The sequence below is a fragment of the Aquila chrysaetos genome, chromosome 3, assembly GCF_900496995.4.
Source record: "Aquila chrysaetos chrysaetos chromosome 3, bAquChr1.4, whole genome shotgun sequence".
Classification (NCBI taxonomy): domain Eukaryota; kingdom Metazoa; phylum Chordata; class Aves; order Accipitriformes; family Accipitridae; genus Aquila; species Aquila chrysaetos.
The window spans coordinates 46,809,378-46,828,066 of record NC_044006.1 but is presented as its reverse complement, the minus strand read 5'-3'; the positions used below and the strand labels follow the sequence as shown (position 1 = coordinate 46,828,066).

The 18,689-nt window shown below is 36.3% G+C and overlaps 1 protein-coding gene across 1 annotated transcript in view; it reads right to left on the bottom strand.

Annotated features, from left to right (window-relative positions):
* The window catches only part of AGMO (alkylglycerol monooxygenase), a 198,192-nt gene that overhangs the window by 85,728 nt on the left and 93,775 nt on the right, over positions 1–18,689 (bottom strand). Inside the window, exons 6-10 of the mRNA XM_030010075.2 lie at positions 10,832–10,898; positions 9,212–9,277; positions 9,027–9,106; positions 7,759–7,893; positions 7,152–7,268 (exon numbers count right to left, since the gene is read on the bottom strand). Coding sequence (XP_029865935.1) covers positions 7,152–7,268; positions 7,759–7,893; positions 9,027–9,106; positions 9,212–9,277; positions 10,832–10,898 — 465 coding nt within the window. The remainder of the gene's footprint in view (positions 1–7,151; positions 7,269–7,758; positions 7,894–9,026; positions 9,107–9,211; positions 9,278–10,831; positions 10,899–18,689) is intronic.

Here is an 18,689-nt window from a genome sequence, read left to right as displayed (position 1 = left end):
ACTTACAGTGCCCATGTTTGCAAAACACATCAAACCACACGCTCAGACTGGGCAGGTTTCTGTTGTTTTACTGAAGAATCACAAGCACCTACTTAGATATCTTTAACAAACAGTTATTGAACAAAGAAAACACAATCACAGCAATGAGCGAGCTAAACAGCAGCCTCACCAGTTTACAAGCCAGAACACACTTCTCACAAATGACACCTGTCAAGCCACATTGTTGCACAGATTTATACCAGAACAGATCAAACTCATTACTGGATTGCTACATTTCCAATCTGTTCCATCCCTCCTTACGATAAACTTACAAAACCTCAGACTGATGATTACTACCACCATCTACTTACATGTAGACCTTGAGAAAGGATACTCTTTACACTTTTCTTATGCTCTTATCCTGGGCATCTGCTATTGGCCATCACAGCAGAAAGGATATTGAGCTAGATATTGAATACTGGGGGGACTCAGTATAGCAGTTATATGTTGAGACTCTTGCTCAAGTCCAGAAAGGAAAAAATGCTCTAATGGCCTTATAATCCTTTATCAAAGTTTGTATCACTTGGAATACATTTGCAAATTCCAGATACAAGTTTTAAAATTTGTCAATAAAAGATTAAATTGAGGGTGCTCATTTTGAAAACTTCAGTTTCTAGAATCTGAAAACCCCACAGCTACCCTAAGTTTAAAAGACTTTCCACTGTTAACATGAAGCAATTTGTTTTGAAGTGACAAAATTTTTGGACAGAGCTTTTTTATAAAAATCAGGCACACACTCTATTTAAGTTTAATAAAATGAGTAGTTCTTAAACTGCTCATCTAGCCACAGTAAGTTCAACTCCCACTTCAGCTTCCTGTAGAAACTGGGTCACACAAAAATTCAAGTGGACAAAGAAAAACATGATTTGCCACAGGCATAAGGGAACTCACCCATAAATTTCTTAGAAATGTTTTGATACGTTTTTCAATTATTGTCACTTGTCAAATAAAGGATTTTTCCAGGGAAAATTCAAGACTTTCGTCCTTAGAGACTGTCCTCACTTTTAATTTGGAGAATTACACCTTTTTTTAAATCTAGTCCTTCCGACCAGGTGGGTCTGATTTTGCTTTGTGTTTCCAGTGCAATGCACTAGCTTCTACAGACTGCCTTAAAATTGTTCCCACAGTGGTAGGGCACTACTCTGAGAAAAGGAATGTAAGGTTTTGTATCCCCCTCAGGCAGGAAAGAGAAATGAACATCAAATCCAAATTTTAATCATGTAATTGCTACATTACAATATATGGCTAAAATCACACTTTATGGAAAATGAATGAACCTGCAATGGTTTTGAGACAACAAACGTTAATATTTATCTTCAGGAAGGATCCAGCAGTACCTGCTGTGAATGAATATTGGTGTCTGCAATTTCCAGTTTAAAAGAGCTGCATGATTTCACACTTTTCTCCCCTTCCAGTGTTTCCGAGCTGGCTGGCATTAGACAGCCAGTCACTAAGTCCTATGCATCTGGGTTTCCTTGTGATTCCAGTTTCAGAAAACTGAGGTGCTGATTCATTCTATCTTCCATTAAGTACCTTTACTGAAGTGCCTAAAAACCTGTTATTAACCTAAGCTTTCTCTGTAATCAGTGGGGAGAGAGCACTTTTTGAATTATTCTCTTTCTTGCCATCAGCCAGGCTGCAAGTCTAGAGGCTAAATTTGGTCCCTGCACTAAGAGTTGGATTTGAGTGGATGATGGAAACACTTCTCCAAAGCAGACACTTCTGGGTCATATTTTAGTGGTGTTTTCTCTCATAACTTCTATCAATATTTCTTCTTTGCTTAAAGATATATTTTAATTGCCATTTCTAGAAGAGTAGGAAAAAAATTAAAATTACTGTTTTAAAGTTAACATTTTCAGGAAATATTAACAATTTTTATTATTGTTATTCTATTATATGGTTGTTGATGGACCTTGAAATAATGATGAGCTTGATACTAGAGACAGTGTAATAGTGTAATTCAGACTGTAGCTTCCTCTCTACAAAGAAAGAAAGGATTGAATACAAGAATTTGGAGTATGACCTTGCAAACTTCTCTTAAGTATTTTCTCTAAGAGGTGCAAAATTGGAGCCTGGAGTTATTATTTGGCTCTCCACATTTATCTAACCACAGAAGAAAAAAGCATAGATTAAGAACTTGAAAGGAAATTAATAAATTGCAGTTCAGTTTTAAAGATAGATTTCCAGCAAAAAAAAAAAAAAAGAGAATAAAAATACATTTTAATGTATGTTAGTAAATCAGAAGAACTGAAGCAACCTTATAATTTAGGAAAATCAAACTCAAATATAAACAAGCCTTTATCTTTAAATGGTTAAAATGCTATATGAGGTTTTTCGGCATAATAACTACCTGAGCCAGGTATGATCATGTTTTACAGATTCTGTTTTCAGGTCAATTTCCATTTCTCTTCAGACGCTCTCCTACTTGAACTATAACATTTTGAACACTAGCTGTTTGTAAAAGTTCTTACGGTCCAATACCATCTGTGGCTCAGAATGTGAAGGACTGGAAGACTCTAAAGCACAACCTGCAGATTCACAGTTAATTGCAAAATGGCACTATCATCAGACTCACACAAACGCATAGCACTGTAATGCCCAAGTACAGTGTTGCAGCCTTTCACCTCCCAAGTCTTCAGCTTTCTGGACTGATGAAGGGTGAGGCATAAAGCCTTACTGGGAACCATGAAGGTAGAAGTTATAAGTTACCCTTCACTGTAGATACACGAACCACATTCACATACAGCAAAAAAAATATGTTCCCTCATTTGTGCTCCTAGTCAAGGACTACCAAGAAATTTGCAGTGAAATATACCACAATGCCATTTGGGAATAACAGCTTTTACAAAACCAGCCATGTAGCATAAATTTTAGCGTTATTAGTTTGCTTCCATAACTTTTGCTTTACAGCTCCAGTGCTATAGTTACATGCTGTCTTGATTCTTTTATTTACTTTCAAACATGTATCACCCTATGAAGTGGATGCTGGCAGCTGAGGCATCCATTTTCTAGGCATTACTCTACCAAAATCAACAAAATAGTCAGTGGGTTATATCACTAAACTAAACATCATATATTAAATCTACATACTGCAAGTTGCAGTGTGAAAAGAATGTGCCTTTTACACCTTCATTAGTGCTAGCATCCTCGTTCCACTTAAACATAATGTGCATGGATGTATATATAAAATAAATGAGTATTTATATACTGGAGTATTTGTATAAACAGAGAAGCCTGTGGGACCACAGCAGGTTCCCCAATTACAAGTCAGCCACAACTTTGCAATGTGGTTATTGGCTGCAATCAAACAGAAAAAAATATTTCTGTTGGATTTTGATTTCATTGAAGCTTTAAAAATACCTTGGAGCCTCAAAAAAAAGGGGCCATTATAGATTTTGGGAAGAAGTTTACGTAGCTTTGTAATCAACAGAATGCCACAGCATTATTATTTTATGGGGTTTTGGTAATGAAAAAAAATAATTCGTTTAAACAAAGGAAACATGTTACTCCAGATATGTATTTAGATGAACACCAAAATATTCCAAACTGACTTTTATATTTCAAAGAACTCAGATTCTTTTATTCCTTTTGAAGAATAACATGGATGCATTTTCTCATCCTGATGTGTTCAGTGTTTCAAAAGAACTGCTAGGAATGATGTCAGCATGTTTCATAAGTTAACAGATATCCTGTTGTCATATATCAGACACTTTCGACATTCAAATGAAGAATGCTAATACAATGCTATGAAATTGGTATTGTTAGGTGTCTTTGTATGAATTTATTTTAACTTAGAATTCCTAAAAAAATTGTAAATTCTTAGCAATATTCCATATACAGTACTTGCTGATGTCCTACTGAATGGATATATTAATTGTGTTCTCCGCTTTCAAGAGATCTATCTTACCCCTTACTACTTTTCATCTAATTGAAACTGCTCACATATTCATAGCATTATTAGCACAGTAAATGTTACAGTATCTATCAACAATAAAAAAGACACTGCAAGATGTGTTCAAAGTACACTTCACTTTGATTTATGTGATACATGCAGTTCTGGAGCTATGAGACTTTTGCTTTGAATGTACTGCAGTTTTACACTCCTAGCACTCTCTCTGGGACTGATCCAAATCCCATTTCTTCAATGAGCTTTGGATCAGATCTAGATGTGGAGAGCTCAGAAGTAATTTTTATTCTCTGGATGTAGTGCAGATTGCTATATTGAAAATAAACACTATGCTCTTTCCTGTGGAAAATATATATTTGTTCTTTCTTGTTTTGCTCTTTTCATAAGCTAAATGTAGGTCATTCAGATTGAAGGTATATGGTTGCTCTTTACGAATAGAGAAATTTAACACTTCTACAGGGCGTGAGACCAAACACTGAGCAACTGTAATCACTTGAGAAATGTAATAGCTGTGTGCTGTGTCTTATGGCTATTATGAAATGGAACTTAAACCTAAAAATGAGGAAAACAGTTAGCTTTCTCCATTTATGGAGCTATGCCATAGTTATGACATAATTCATAGCCAGACAGAAAGTTCCAGTTGTATTCATAGACATTTCATAACTCAGTGTAGTGGAAAACTGATATTGAAGAAAGATTTTTGCCAAGTAAAGTTATTCATACACAAGCTTCCTTCTCATGACAGCTTCCCCACTGTACTGCAGAGCAATGCTGGAACTCTGCCTTGGGACCAGCACTTTCTACACCCACGCTGAAGGTTTATGTCCTGAGATGAGGTGCTTCTAGTCCCCTGTGCTCTCCCCTTCTTATCCTTACTACCTTATTACCCTGCAGTTTTGTGCAGGGAATTTTCTAGTTGTTTTTCCACAATAAGTTCATAAATGGTGGATCTTCAGGATGTTTCCTCCAGGACTGCAAGAATTTAATGATCATCTGGGCTTGGGTGCATTTTTCAACTTCCCTTATTCCTTATTCTTAAACAGCTGCAGTTATCAGCAGGGAAAATAATTTGGACCATCCATTTTTCCTTCCAGGACCAGAAAACAGCAAAAAGAGAAATGAATAAAACAGGGAAAAACTAATGAGCAGACTCCTTACTTCTTGCTCCTAAAAGCAACAGCAACAAAGTAAAAAAAAAACAAAAAACAACCAAACAAAAAACCCGCAGTTTGATCCCTATGCAAATATGACCTGCTTCTGGTATGTAGGAATCTAGAAGCATATCCGGAAAATCTTGCAGAGGCTTTTCTCAATGTAAGAACATTGGCAATCATGTATAGTCTATATCTTGTATACATTGGAGGTATTTATCCTTATCTCTGGCTTAATTTCCTGTTCTCAGAAATTACTTAGAATAGACTAAACCTCAGATGGCTTAGTAATCTCCAAATTCCCTGCAGTTCCAGTGTGTCCCTTTATAGAGGTGAACATGATGTGTAGAATAACTTAGTATTAATCAGAAGAGTATGCCTGAGGTAGCCTTTACACATTATATCGGGAATGCTACATAAAATACTTTAAACTTTAATAAAAAATTGCATCATTCTGCTGGGCTGATGTGCTACTCAGAATACATCTAACCAAAAACGTGGGGGGAAAAAAAAAATAAAATAAGGGCTGTAGCAGCTAGTATATGCAGAGCTGCTATAAGCCTGCTGCCACATATCCCAAGAAATTATTGCAGGCAGAGTCCCTTTCCTGCCCTTCTTGCCCTGGGACGGAAGAGGAATATCTGAGTTGCAAGACCAAAACATCAACGTTCGGACAAGATTTCTGACCCCTTTGAAATGGCTTTGCAATCCTCTGGAATCCTTCATGGATGACCATGGTCAGATATGCAAAAGAGACATTTCTAGAAACCTGCCTCTTGGCGGGATTGATTCAGACATGTTGGTCATGGGCAAAGGCGTCGGGGCGCAGTGAGAGGGGCTGCTCCCTGGGGAAGGCGGGGGGGCGGGCAGTAGCAGCCAGTGGACAGGGCCGTGGCCCCAGCGGGATGGGTGCTGTCCTGCAGCATCCATCGAGGTGGGCAGGGGACAGTAACCACCACTGGCCGAGGGTCAGAGATCGCCAGGTGAGCGTGCCGGGACAAGGCAGGTCCACAGGCAAGCAGAGGCTGAAGAACCCAGGAGGCCCTTGGCACCCTGACAGACAGCGGGCCTGTAGCAACGTGGGTGACACAAACACAACAAGAAGACTGCTTTTTAACCAAGGAGGTCTTAGAAAGGGTTTAAGAAGGTGGCCAAAGGGTGTTTTATCAAACTGATAGACTTTTGTGGTGTTTTGGTAGGTCTTTGACTCATTTGCGGGAATATCAGATGCATTAAAATTATGCTTCATAACTAGAAGATTTTAGCTTTAGTAAAACAGGAAGAGTTGTCAAGGAAGGAAGAATGAAAAGGAGGCTGGAAGGATGTGAAGCCATGGAAGCAGTTAATGTCTCGCTTCTTGTAGGTGGAGATGGCCTCCTAGATCACCTTCAGAGACTGCCAGGTATCCATGGAGGAACCACATCGTGTTACCAGGGAGATCCTGTCAGCCCAAACGCAAGGTAGTAAATACATGCCTCTCCTTGCTGTATTTCTATCAATGCTGCTGTATGTTCAAGACTGGAAGAAGGGTTTGCGATGAGTCTGTGCTCCTCCGACTCTGAACTCATGCTGACACCAAGCTTCCCGCCTGCAAGCACCACAAGGCCTTTGCAATCTTCCTTCTAAAGCTTGGACATTGTTGACATCAAACAATATGACCAACCTTGACATCTTAAAACCTACATAGTTTCAAGCCTGAGATACATTTTTCCTCTCATGAGGTCCTAACAACTGAAGGAGACACATATGTTCTGTGCAACATTTATTATTTTTTATTTTAATTGCCTAATTTAAGCATATTAATCTGTAATAATTAATATGGTTATTAAATATTGTTTAATAAATGGTACCAAACATTATATATTTAATATTATATTATATATTTAGCCATTTATGTTGGGTTTTTTTACATAATCTTGTTATTATTACAGGAGTTTAAATAAGATATGAGTCAGGCTGCAGACCCTCTACTCAATACTTTATTATTTAAACATGTTGTGTGTCATATTACTGTTAGCATGAGATGCTATTTTATAAAGAAAGGAATTACTTACAGTCACGGTACCAAGAAGTTCAGTAAACAAGTCCACTATTACAGCAAAATGTACAACTGCATAGCAATTAAGATAAGCTGGTACACTTGGATTGAAGGGAACTTCTTTTCCAGTGATCTGTATGAAGCAAAACAGATAATAGCCTTCAACAGTGACCTGATCCAGCCTGTTATTCCTTAGTATTCTTTATACTTACAAACACAAAAAAGATTAAGGGACATAGATAATTGCACAAAGATAATCTAGAATCAAACTTATGTACTACCTAGTGTGAGACAGAGTTTAACTCTCTGTGTGTGTACATTCACAGCTAAAAGAAAAAGAGAAAATACCATACTCTATAGAATAATTTTTAAAATCTCTTCAGGAAATGAATAATGAAAAGATAAATAAAAAATATACTTTTTTTCTTCAAATAAAAAGAAAAAACACAGCTAAAACATTCATTTCCTTCAGTTTCTGTTCCCATTTCATCTTCCCCTATGCTTTATGACTGCTAATTTGCTAATTTAAAATAGCACGTGTAGAGTTTTTAACATTGATCCAGTAGCATTAAGAGGTCCAAGTAAATTACACAAAACTGAAAGCCTGTGCATGTTCTATTTACCACTGGGATTTCCTCAGGAAGGCCAAGTCTAGGTTTGCCTGGTCCCCAGCCTGGCCCTTTGAATATGACAGAAAGCTTATTGCAGAATCCAGGTGTGGCCCAAAACGTGTTCCAAATATGAGCCAAGGGACGTAGCTGAAAAAAAGAGCAAGTAATTTTTCATTGTTAGTAAAATAAAATTTAATAAAACATTATATTTTATTCATTTTTAGCTCTCAAGTAAATGATTTTTCAAAGTCTGTAAAGAGAATAAATTAGGAATAGATGAAGACAGTCAGAAGTTCAGAAAACCTGACTGAAAGAGGCAGGAGCTGTATCAAGCCCTTAGTTTATAGGGAGGATTACAATGACTTCTGCCCAGAGGAAAATCTGCCTCTCCAGAGTATTCAACTGTATATTGTATAGCTATATTTATGGTAGTTTTAAACTAGAATTTGGTTATTGGGACCTTGACATGACATACTCTCAATAACTAAATTACTTATCCAGTATCTTAATGGAATGGATATAATTGCACAGGCTGTGGCCATCCTTCCAGCTTCCAGCCCAGACACCCCTGCAGGTAGAATTTCTCGTTCTTTGAGATGCCTTCTTGGGTGAACAGTCATGAAAAGCAAACAGGGATTTCAACTCTCCTCAGTCCCTGAGGTTTTTACAGGGAATTTTTATCCAGCTTAAGTGAAGCATGGACCAATAAATCTAAGAAGCACCACACTAAGCACTTTTTCTTCTTTTTTCTTTTCTTTTCCTTTTTATTAAAAAAACTATATTCAACCTGTTCTGGAGGTTTTGTTGAGACCATGATGACTGCTATATAATACTGTCAAGACAAATCATTCTGGAGTACCTTGAACAGCAAATATGCAGAAGAGAGAAAAATAGTAAAGATATTACACCATGGGATTATTTATGGAATAGCAATATTTAGAGAAGACAAACAGATAAAAATATATATTTTTGTCTGTGCTTCACTGCATGTTGCTCTGCATATGGCAAAATAGACAACACTCAGTCCAAGGCCTGATATATCGCCATTGTAATTAGTTGTTAATTTTACTGTATTGTATTTTTGTGATGACTACAAGCTCTGTATATACGCTCAATGCAGTGAGTACAAATAATCGTTTTGTAACAAAATATTAAAAAATTGTAGATCATTTAATTGACTGTGCAACAATGCAAGGATGGCCTCAACTGTGCCTGAGAGAAGTTTCTTTTGAACATGAGTGCCTGTTGAAGATACCAGTCAGTGATACAAACTATAGCACCTGGAGCATGATGGGATCAAATGAATTCACTGGATGTGTTAAGCCATATACAACTTTTGCATCTTCTGCCTCAAATGTTCCTGATGGAAGAAGAAGAAAAAAGAACAACCAACAATCAAATTCAAAAGTATACATATTTTGCCACACTAACCAAACATGAGAGAAAAAACCTTTTTGTTACTTACCAAATATCCTGTCCCAGATAATGAGTGTGCCGCCATAATTTTTGTCAATGCAGTAAGGATTTCTACCTATAATAAAAATAATTTATGAGACCAGTAATTGCGTATACAAGAATATGTGCAACTGAATTATGAAGGGAAATCTTCATCATTAGCATCAATTTATAATCTAAAAATAAATTTAAAAGGTAGTTAACCTACCATTCCTTATACATCTATAGACGTTCTTTTCTCTTACTAGGCTTATTGCCCTCTTTCTACTCAGATTCAAACACACAAATCAAACATGTCATAGCCCAAATTTCTGTGAAATAAAAGGATTCATTTGGAGAGTAAACTCAGTTCAAAATATACTTATAAAGACAAATTAAAAAGAAAACAAAAATCATTTCACCAGTTTATAGCTAAGAAAATATATGCTAAATATATTTATGTGCAATCATCTCATTAATGGCTTTCAGCTGTCTCTGTCTTCCATGCCATATGTCTGATCCTGTCTTCATTATTATTATTATTAACTTCAGTGTGAGGAAAACTCATCCTTCTATTCATCTAGGGAATGTATTTGTATATAAGCTGTCCTATCAAAAGTATGGGCAAAGAAACATTGATTACATATCCCCAAGTTTGTGGAGATTGTCTGGAGCAACTGTACAACACTTGATCAGCTCCAGGGTGATTCTGCTTAACTCCAATCAGGATCAGAGGATTAGTTTGGATTTACAGCAGAGCAAATAAGAGCAGAGTGTCTCCCTCCAGGATTACCAGTACTTGTGCAAATTTTAAGGATTAGACACTTACAGCACCACAGTCTTTTTAAAAAGTCTACACAGTGCCATAAACACTTTACACAGGGAGGATATAATAAATATTAATAACATCCTCTGTACGTATAACTGCATTTGAGTCTGTTTCAAATTATTTTGTTCTTCCATTCCCCTATTACTTTTTTACTTGTTATCTCTGCACACTGAATGAGCCAAGGGCATCTATGAAATCCACTTCTATTCCTCAGATACGTTCATGACATTTTTCAGTATGCAGTGGAGTTATTAATCCAATTTACATATGCAGTACAGTCTTGAATGCCTCTGAATATTGATGAAAAGTCAATCATCGTGCACTTGTGTGAAGTGAGATTTTTCAATAATTCAGGCAGCTGAAACCAAATTCCACTAAAACATTTAACACTTCTTCTTCTAAAAGGTAACCATGTCTTTTCACACACTCAGTGCTTGAATTTGAATGCAAAAGCATCTGTTACTGATTGACAAGTTGATGATATTTCAGTAGTCAGGGAAGGACGAGATATTTTTCTATCACTCTTCATATTTACAAACGTTGAATTGTTTTGCTCAAAGTCTTCAAATTATTTCACATCATCCAGGCTTAATTTCTGCTCAATAATTAACCTTGAATGTAAAATTTTAAAGTTATAAAAAAGTTTTTTAAAATACTGTGAAATTTCTAACTGAACAATGACTAGTTTGAAACAATGATCAAAGTTACAATCCTTCTGTAAAACTAATTTTACAGTACAATTTTAGTCTTATTATTATTATACAGATAGTGACCATAAGAAAAAAACACACTGAGGAACAAGAGGTTGCGCTTTTAGCATACCATGATGAACTCTGTGATGACTGGGAGTATTAAGAATCCACTCCAGAGGCCCAAGGTTGGTGATAACCTTAAAAAAAGTAATGTTTCAATTAATTTGAAAATAGTGTATAAAATCAAGAAGAAGAAGAAAAAAGAGGGGGAGGAAATGCATTATGAGGATGTTTATCTTAAGAATAATTGCATAAAGAGACAAGAATGCCATTTTTTTTCCTGAACCATTTCACTCTATTACTGTTACAAGAATTTTCATGAAAAAAGTGAAGTTTAGTAAAATGCCAGTTAAAAATTAAATTTCTTTCTGATCCAGCAGCACATTTTCTTCTTATTTTTATTATCAGTTCATGATTCCATATAGATCATTTCAGTCACAATTTTACCCATATCCATTGGCACTGCTTGGGATCCACTGTAACTCTAAGATTGCGGTTATGTGAACAATTTACATCAGCAAATGGCTGGCACTGACCCAGAAACAAGTACTCCCTCCTTCAGTACCTTTGACTGCTTGTTCCTTCTGTCAATACCCTTCTTTTGCCCTGGCATGAATGCAGTAACACAAGAAGCCTGATTAGGGAACTGATGCAAGTTAAAACTAATTTTGTTTTGTTCTTCTAAATTAGTTTAACTCGATCGGTTCCCGAATCTGATCCAACATATGGTCACAAGTACACCAACAGGAGTCAGAGGCATGAGAAGAAAGTAGACCAGCATAAATTCATAGTGAAGCTGTGATCTAAGGCAATGATTCAACAGTACAGAAAATCCAGCCTTGATCTTTTTAGTACCAGACCAAAAATGACAGAAAGTGTTGATTGCCATAAACGCACTCTAATGATTCAAGCTTTGTCAGAAACTGCTGATGAATTAAGTTTGTATCAGCAGGGTTTATGCTAAATTAGGTACTGCCCTGTATTATGGAGCCAGAAGAAAGCCAGCATTAACTTCAAATTTTGTGCTTTGGTTATCTCAACAGAAGCGTGTGGACACCCAAACACAGCAACCATTGCTTAATCCCAAACACAAAACCATTAGTCAAAACAGATACAATCGCTGGATGACCAAAAATGATTTATGTTCAAAATATATCCTAAAATGGTATCTATTCACCATGTCTGATTAGGACCATAATGTTTTGCAATTAAAAGGGAGGGGCAGGGGGGAGAAAGGCAGCTAAATAAAAATGCTTAGACCTTATGAAACAAAACCCAGCACCTATCACTTTGTCTTTTACAGAACTTAGTTAGTAAATTTAATACTCATACTGCCAAAATGTGTGATCTGTAATATAGTAACAGGGATAATATTGGCAAACACCACATTAAGTAGAGAGGCAGACAGTCATTACTCATGAGAGCAGGCCCAGTTACCTAAATAACTAAACATACAAGGATTTTTATTAATTTAAGGTTTACAGAACAAAGTCCTAAAATATGCCAGTTTCATTTTTGTTTAATTCACACTTGTGAAAGTAGATCTGGACTCAAAAAGTAGACACAGGACATTCTTCAGATGTATTTATTTTTTTATGATTCAGGCAAATATCACAATAAAAGGAATAAATACCTTTTGTTCATTTTTATCTTTAATAACAGCTAAAAGAACTTCATAGGTTAAGCAGAGCATTTCTGTAATTAAAGGAGTATAGAAATGAGCAAATTCTTCAGATAGAGAGAACTGTAACATTTGGAGCATCTGCCTCAAAATCCTGTACACACTTGACTAGAAAAGCAGAATTCTGGGACAAGTTTGTTTTGTTTTGTTTAACTCAGAAGCCAAGGACAACATAAGTAGGACCATTTGTATTTCTCAGTTCTCCCTCAAAATAAGTTCAAGCCTGAAAAGACCACCTAAATGTGAGAAATGATTTGTCATTCATGCTAGCTCCATTTCCCACCTTTCTCAAGCAGAAAATCCCACTGTTTTAAGCTCTGTGAGATGTGACCACAAAATTAATTTAACCTGAGTCAAATGTCTTGGATTGAACTGCAGCCCAGCACCTGAGAGAGCAGTAATTTATCTATTAGACCACACCTAACTTTGATCCACTTGATTTTAATACATTTTTAGCTCAGTATTTTAACAATTTTTGTGAAAATAAACCAAATCTGTGCTAGGAGAGCAGGGAATCACTAAGGAATAGCAGTCTTTGCTTTTAGCCTACAGGTGGATTACCATAAAATGTCCTCAGAATGAATGACTTCAAGTCTTCAATATCCAGCTGATTAAATTCATATTTCAAACCCAAAATTCATCCTTTTGAAAGTCCATATAATACATTGGTATGCTAAAGTAGAACTTTGTGTCTCAGAGCTCCCGAAGGACCTCAGGAACTTATGTAAAATTTTAAACAAATACTTCTGACTAATCCCAGAGAAAGTATTTTCTTTGGAAAATGAAACCTCTCTCGTCCTTTAATACAGTCTTTCTTTGGGCGATGACATTTACAAATCTACTGAAATATCTTCTCTGCAGCATCATTAGTGATTGATGCCTGAGCCCACTTCGATTCATTATTCAGCCAAGGTTACCTCCATTGCAAAGACATACTAGCCACACGCTGATGGAAACATCATCCAAGACAACAATTATAACCGCATGACTTTTAAGCTCAGAGGTGGTACAGAACTCTGTACCTGACCAAGCAAAAATCCAGCATGCTGCAATTAGCAAACCATAAATCAACACTTTGGCTAAAGCACATAAAAAATATTTTTTCACCAGACATTCAAAATGGTACACGGTGCTATTTCTAGAAACTTCCTTTGCTATCAGTAAGTTTACTTCTATATATTTAGCACATTTCAAAAACAGAAAAAACCTGTTGTCAGTGGAAAACTTTTGGTGCCAAAAATTTTATAAATATTTTATAAATATATCCATATATCATTCCAACAGAGACATATCACCTCTGGAAAGCTGAATTTTGAAGGCTCCTACAACCACATGGCAAAGAACATAATTACTTTGTTAAATTTTGTTGAATTTTTCTATATTCTGCCATTTTACCAGGGGCAAAACTCCTAAAAGCAGATCTTTCATCAAAGTAAATTGCCAAGGCTAGGACAGTAAGACAATTTTTGCCAGGCAATATTTTGACCCTGTCATGTCAGGCTGACAGGAACTTATTGCAATCACAGTGAAGTTTGTAGGAGTTGAGTCAAAACAAAACTTAATGTAGTGTAACAACAGTCCGTGTTCAAAAGAATGCCTAACAGGCAACAGAGAGGAGAAAGGCAGTGGCAGGTACTCCATCTACCCATCTACCCTTCAGCTGTCAGTCTACCCTTGTTTCTGTGCCTTGTGTCCAGACATTTTCCTTGGAGAATGGCAATTGCAAAGGAGTTCATAAGTGTTCATGGTAGCAGTAACCAGGCTCACACTGCAGTTGCAACCAGTCACCAAAGCATATACACCACTAGTCTCAGTCATTCAAGGCAGCAAAACCTTTTCAGCTTAAAATAGCTTTGCATTCAAAATGGCTTTTTAGAATAAGAACTTTCACAATGTTCACATTTCAGGAATTATTTTTTTTATTAAAATTTAAAAAAATTAACAAAATGTTATAAGAATATCAGAACAGGTCAGTTTTTGTGGCTTGTAATCAGGATTTTCATTTTCAAAAGAAGCAGCTTTCTGCTACTATAATTTTTTATGCAGTAGAAAGTTTCATTTCAGACCTTTTTACTGGAAAGAAGTTGCAAAATTAAAAAACAAATAGTGGAAATGTCATTACTCAATATCCCTATCAACTGTACTTCAAACCCTATTTCATACTATTGAAAGGAAAACCAGTCTGTTTGTGAATATAAAATATTCTTGTTCTTTATATAACCATCTTGCAGTGATTTGGGGAATACAGAAAAATAGCTACCAATCCCCTAAAAGGTGAAATTCCCCAACTGTTGTCCAATGATGACCTTACCTGTATTTTGACCAATATGGCTGCGGGGGGTTACGTTTGTGTTTTGTTTCCCTGATACAGACACCTACCATTCTAAATCAGTTCCTGTCTCCAATTTTTCCTCTCTCAATTAACACATCATGTGCACCTCAACTCCCATGCCAGTGACCCACACATGAACTGCAGCATTCCAGCAAAATTCTTTTCCTGTTTGCTTTATTTTTTAACATCCCATAGCCACAAAAAAAAATTTTCACTTGCCAAAACCCTTACAAATGGACATGATAAACTACCTACAAATCAAATATGTAGGTATCTTATGTACATAAAAGCTTTGTCAGATCTCTCCACAAAACATGTATTCCTCTTTCTTTCTTTCTTTTTTTAAACAAACAACATATTCTCTCCATTGTACTTGGGTATCACTAAATAATAAAGCAGAATTACTGACAATAATTGAAGCTATTCCAAGAGCAGTTTAATAAATAAGGCAGGCTAAAAGCTACATGCTTAGAAACCGTTTCCATACGTTACTGAATAAAACATGCCGGAAGTGAAATCTTCATATATAATGAGAACTAAATGCTTTTTTCCCTATAATAGTAGCTCTTATATAAAGATGTTTCCTTTGTGACAGCAATCCCTAGCCTAAAGGAAAAGAACATTATGCAATATCTCTTGCGGCATGTAAGCACCTCCATTTGCGGTCTCAGAGTTTGTCAGCACCAAGGGAAATCTTTATTGCCTGGTACCTGCACCACTTCAATGTAGTTCTTGTTTAAATAATGAGAAAAAATCGTGACATGAAATCCAAGGGAAACTTTACATCTTGTGTAACAACTCCTCCTGTCACCACTACAACATGAATCTTTACTTAACTCTGTTTCAACATGAATGTTAGGAAAGAATGTTGACTGAGTAGACCAGGCAATGTTACAGTAAAACCATTTGTATGTAAAAAGTTCTGTTGTTTTTTTTTTTCTTTGAGTATAAGAAAAGCTGTTTGTAGCACAGCATTACTTTCAATATCATAGTGTTACTGATCTGCAGGACAGGAGAGGGTAAATTCATCCCCAGAGCATCATTAAGGAGCACTCTGAACTTAACTTTGGGGTTTCTGTTAGACTAGTTGGTAGTAAAACACATATTACTATTGATTTCCTCATCAAAATCAAGATAAGATTTTTATTCCTGGCATATAAAACTATATTTCAGACAGTCTGGTGGGGAAATTTAAAAACAAGGCCTTAATTACATTTCCCGGTAGAGCTCTGTGTTAATTCAGGACAACACACCCATGTATTTATACAGATGGCCCCGGTGATCAGATTTGCCATGTGAAATCTCTACAGGGAAGCTGGGGAAAGGCAGAACTCCTAGGATATGTGCTCATCTGCCAGTTTCACACTTTGAAATCCTCGGCAAACCCTGATTTATACACCGCCAACTGTTTTCCTATCTGATTAGGCAGTTTTCTACTCCAGTAAGCATGTAAAATGGATGTAGCCAAATTTCCACACTGAGGAGTGAAAAAACAATATTTATAGTTTAGAAATAAAACAAGCGAAAGGAATCAGGCCTGTTGGGATCATAAAGAGTTTCATAGGGGGTGAATTTCTGATAAATCTGGATTGTAGGAATGGGAGGTGAAAGCCTAGTTTTAATGGATAGTCTGGTTTAGGGCATATTTATATAATAAACACACAGACTTAAGAAATGTATTTATAATAAATTATCTTGAAGGCAGGCTGTTGTCACTTTTCATTGTTTTACACCTCAGCCAGGAGGTAAGGTTTGAATCAAATTGGCATCTTAAGTGAATATTTCAGTTAACACTTTCAGTAAGTGGATGCAACTTTTTTTTTTCTTTAAAAGTCCAGTTAAGCCTTGTGGGAAAGATGAGCACATACAGGAAGTTTCAATCAATTTGTCCACTAAAAATGAGAGAAAGCCTACACTAACTGGTTGTTTTAATTGCAGCATTACAAATAGCAAAGCATGGAGAAAGTCACTTTTTCAGTCATATATCAAGTTAAGCATTTTAAACAAACTCCAGGAGAAAAATTGCTATACAATTTCAGTATTTTTCAGCAGCTTGACAAATACATGCTGGCAATTGCAGGGAAAAAAACAGAAAGTAATAAATCAGCATGCCAGTCCTGAAATAAACTAAAATATAGCCAAGTGTAGCTCGTCACCTTCTTCTTTAAATAGATCAAAATATAGTCAGCAGCCTACAATTTGTGTTTTTAACAAATAAGGGTCTTTCAAATTTGCTGTTGGCTTTGAAGCCATAACTAATTTAAACAGATTCTCAATGAGTACAAGCGATGAGAAAAAGTCAAGAGTATTACATGTAATATGTTAAGATGGAAAATTAGAAATTTTTTTTTTTTTTTTTTTTTTTTTTTTTTTTTGGACCGAGAGCAGTATCTCTAACTTATCTCCACATTAATGTGGTATCCTTTCATTAATATAATAACCAGGACACTTTATTTGGCAAATGAGTTGTTTAGATTGTTTTGCAGGATGCAGAATGTACTGAAATGTGTTGTGTGTCTTAAGTAGCTCATTTCACTTTTATCTTGGTAATTCTCCAGAGACACAAGTGGCCTAAATAAAACTCTTTAAGTACAATTTTTAGTTTTAGGGTTTCTGCAGGCAGATTAGCAATAGTCAGGCCCACTGCTGCTGAAGTAAGCATTTCACAGCTGTCTCTTGCAAGAACAGTCTTTGGTGCAAGGACCAGAAGCCAGCACTCAAACTCAAGGACTTAATAATTAGGATGAAAAGTGAAGCTTCTGCTTATATTCTTGTCCCATAAACTTTGCATTTCTGGCCTCACCAGTGACACAGCTTCAACAGGGAAAGGGAAGGGTTCCTCTGCCCAGATTGTTGCCAATCAAATGCAAATCACAGATGTAAGCTGGTTACTGTGGAGCAGCCACTTTTTGAATGAAAAAGATCACGGCTCTTGTGCTGCATGTTGAACTTGGAGCTACCAGGTGCAGAGTGCTACTCAGTTCATTTAAATGACTTACATGTTTTTTTAAGTCCCTCTCTATTCTGCAGTTCAGGTGAAAGAGAAGCTAGATAAGAATAAAATACTTAACTTACCATGTCAAGGCACTTCTGGGTAGACTCAGATACCTAAAAGTGCCAAGGAGCACTTTGGTTTAAAATAGGAGGTACCCTCATCCTGGGGTTACTAAGGCATAAAGTCGGCACTCCTAATCATCACTGAGGTCCTAGGTGCCAAGGACAGAACTCCAAACCTCATCCTACTATGTTTTTCCTGATTGTGTTCAAGTGCAGCTTACACTTAGCAGGACAGGAACAGTGTGCTCTCTTATGAATGTTTTATTTTCTCCCTCTTGTTATTTTTTTTATTTAAAACCAAAAGCGAAGTTATAAGCTTTATATATCTAGAAAGATAATACTTTTCTCCCCTCATGGGGGGAGTGAAACATAGAAAAGTGGAACACATTTTGCAGTTATTGCTAGCATTCCCGCTTAGTGATAGCGTTGTTAGTTTTGCTCTTCTCCGCACTCTGGCAAGTACACTGATGACAAGACTTTCATTCTGCAGGTTCGTCAGAAAATCTAGTAGGTCATTTTGGCAGACAGGCTGGATTGAAGCAGTGAGATCTGTTTCTTTGAATCATGTTTGAGTTTTATTGTTTATATCATATATATATCCTATATATATGACCTACAAAGGCACTGCATTAAAGAAAGTATTTTTATCTCCCTGGTATTTATTGATTTATTTGTTCTCCTCCTCTCCACAGTAAATGCTTGAGTTGAGAGTTTGCAGCAGGCGAACAATGAATTTCTGAATGATAAAAGCATCAGCCATCAGCAATGGGACCAGAACTTTCTTTTGTAAACCAAAATTTTGTTCTTTATGCAAATCAGCAATTAGTTCATTCCCCATTGGTTTTAGAATAATTTCTT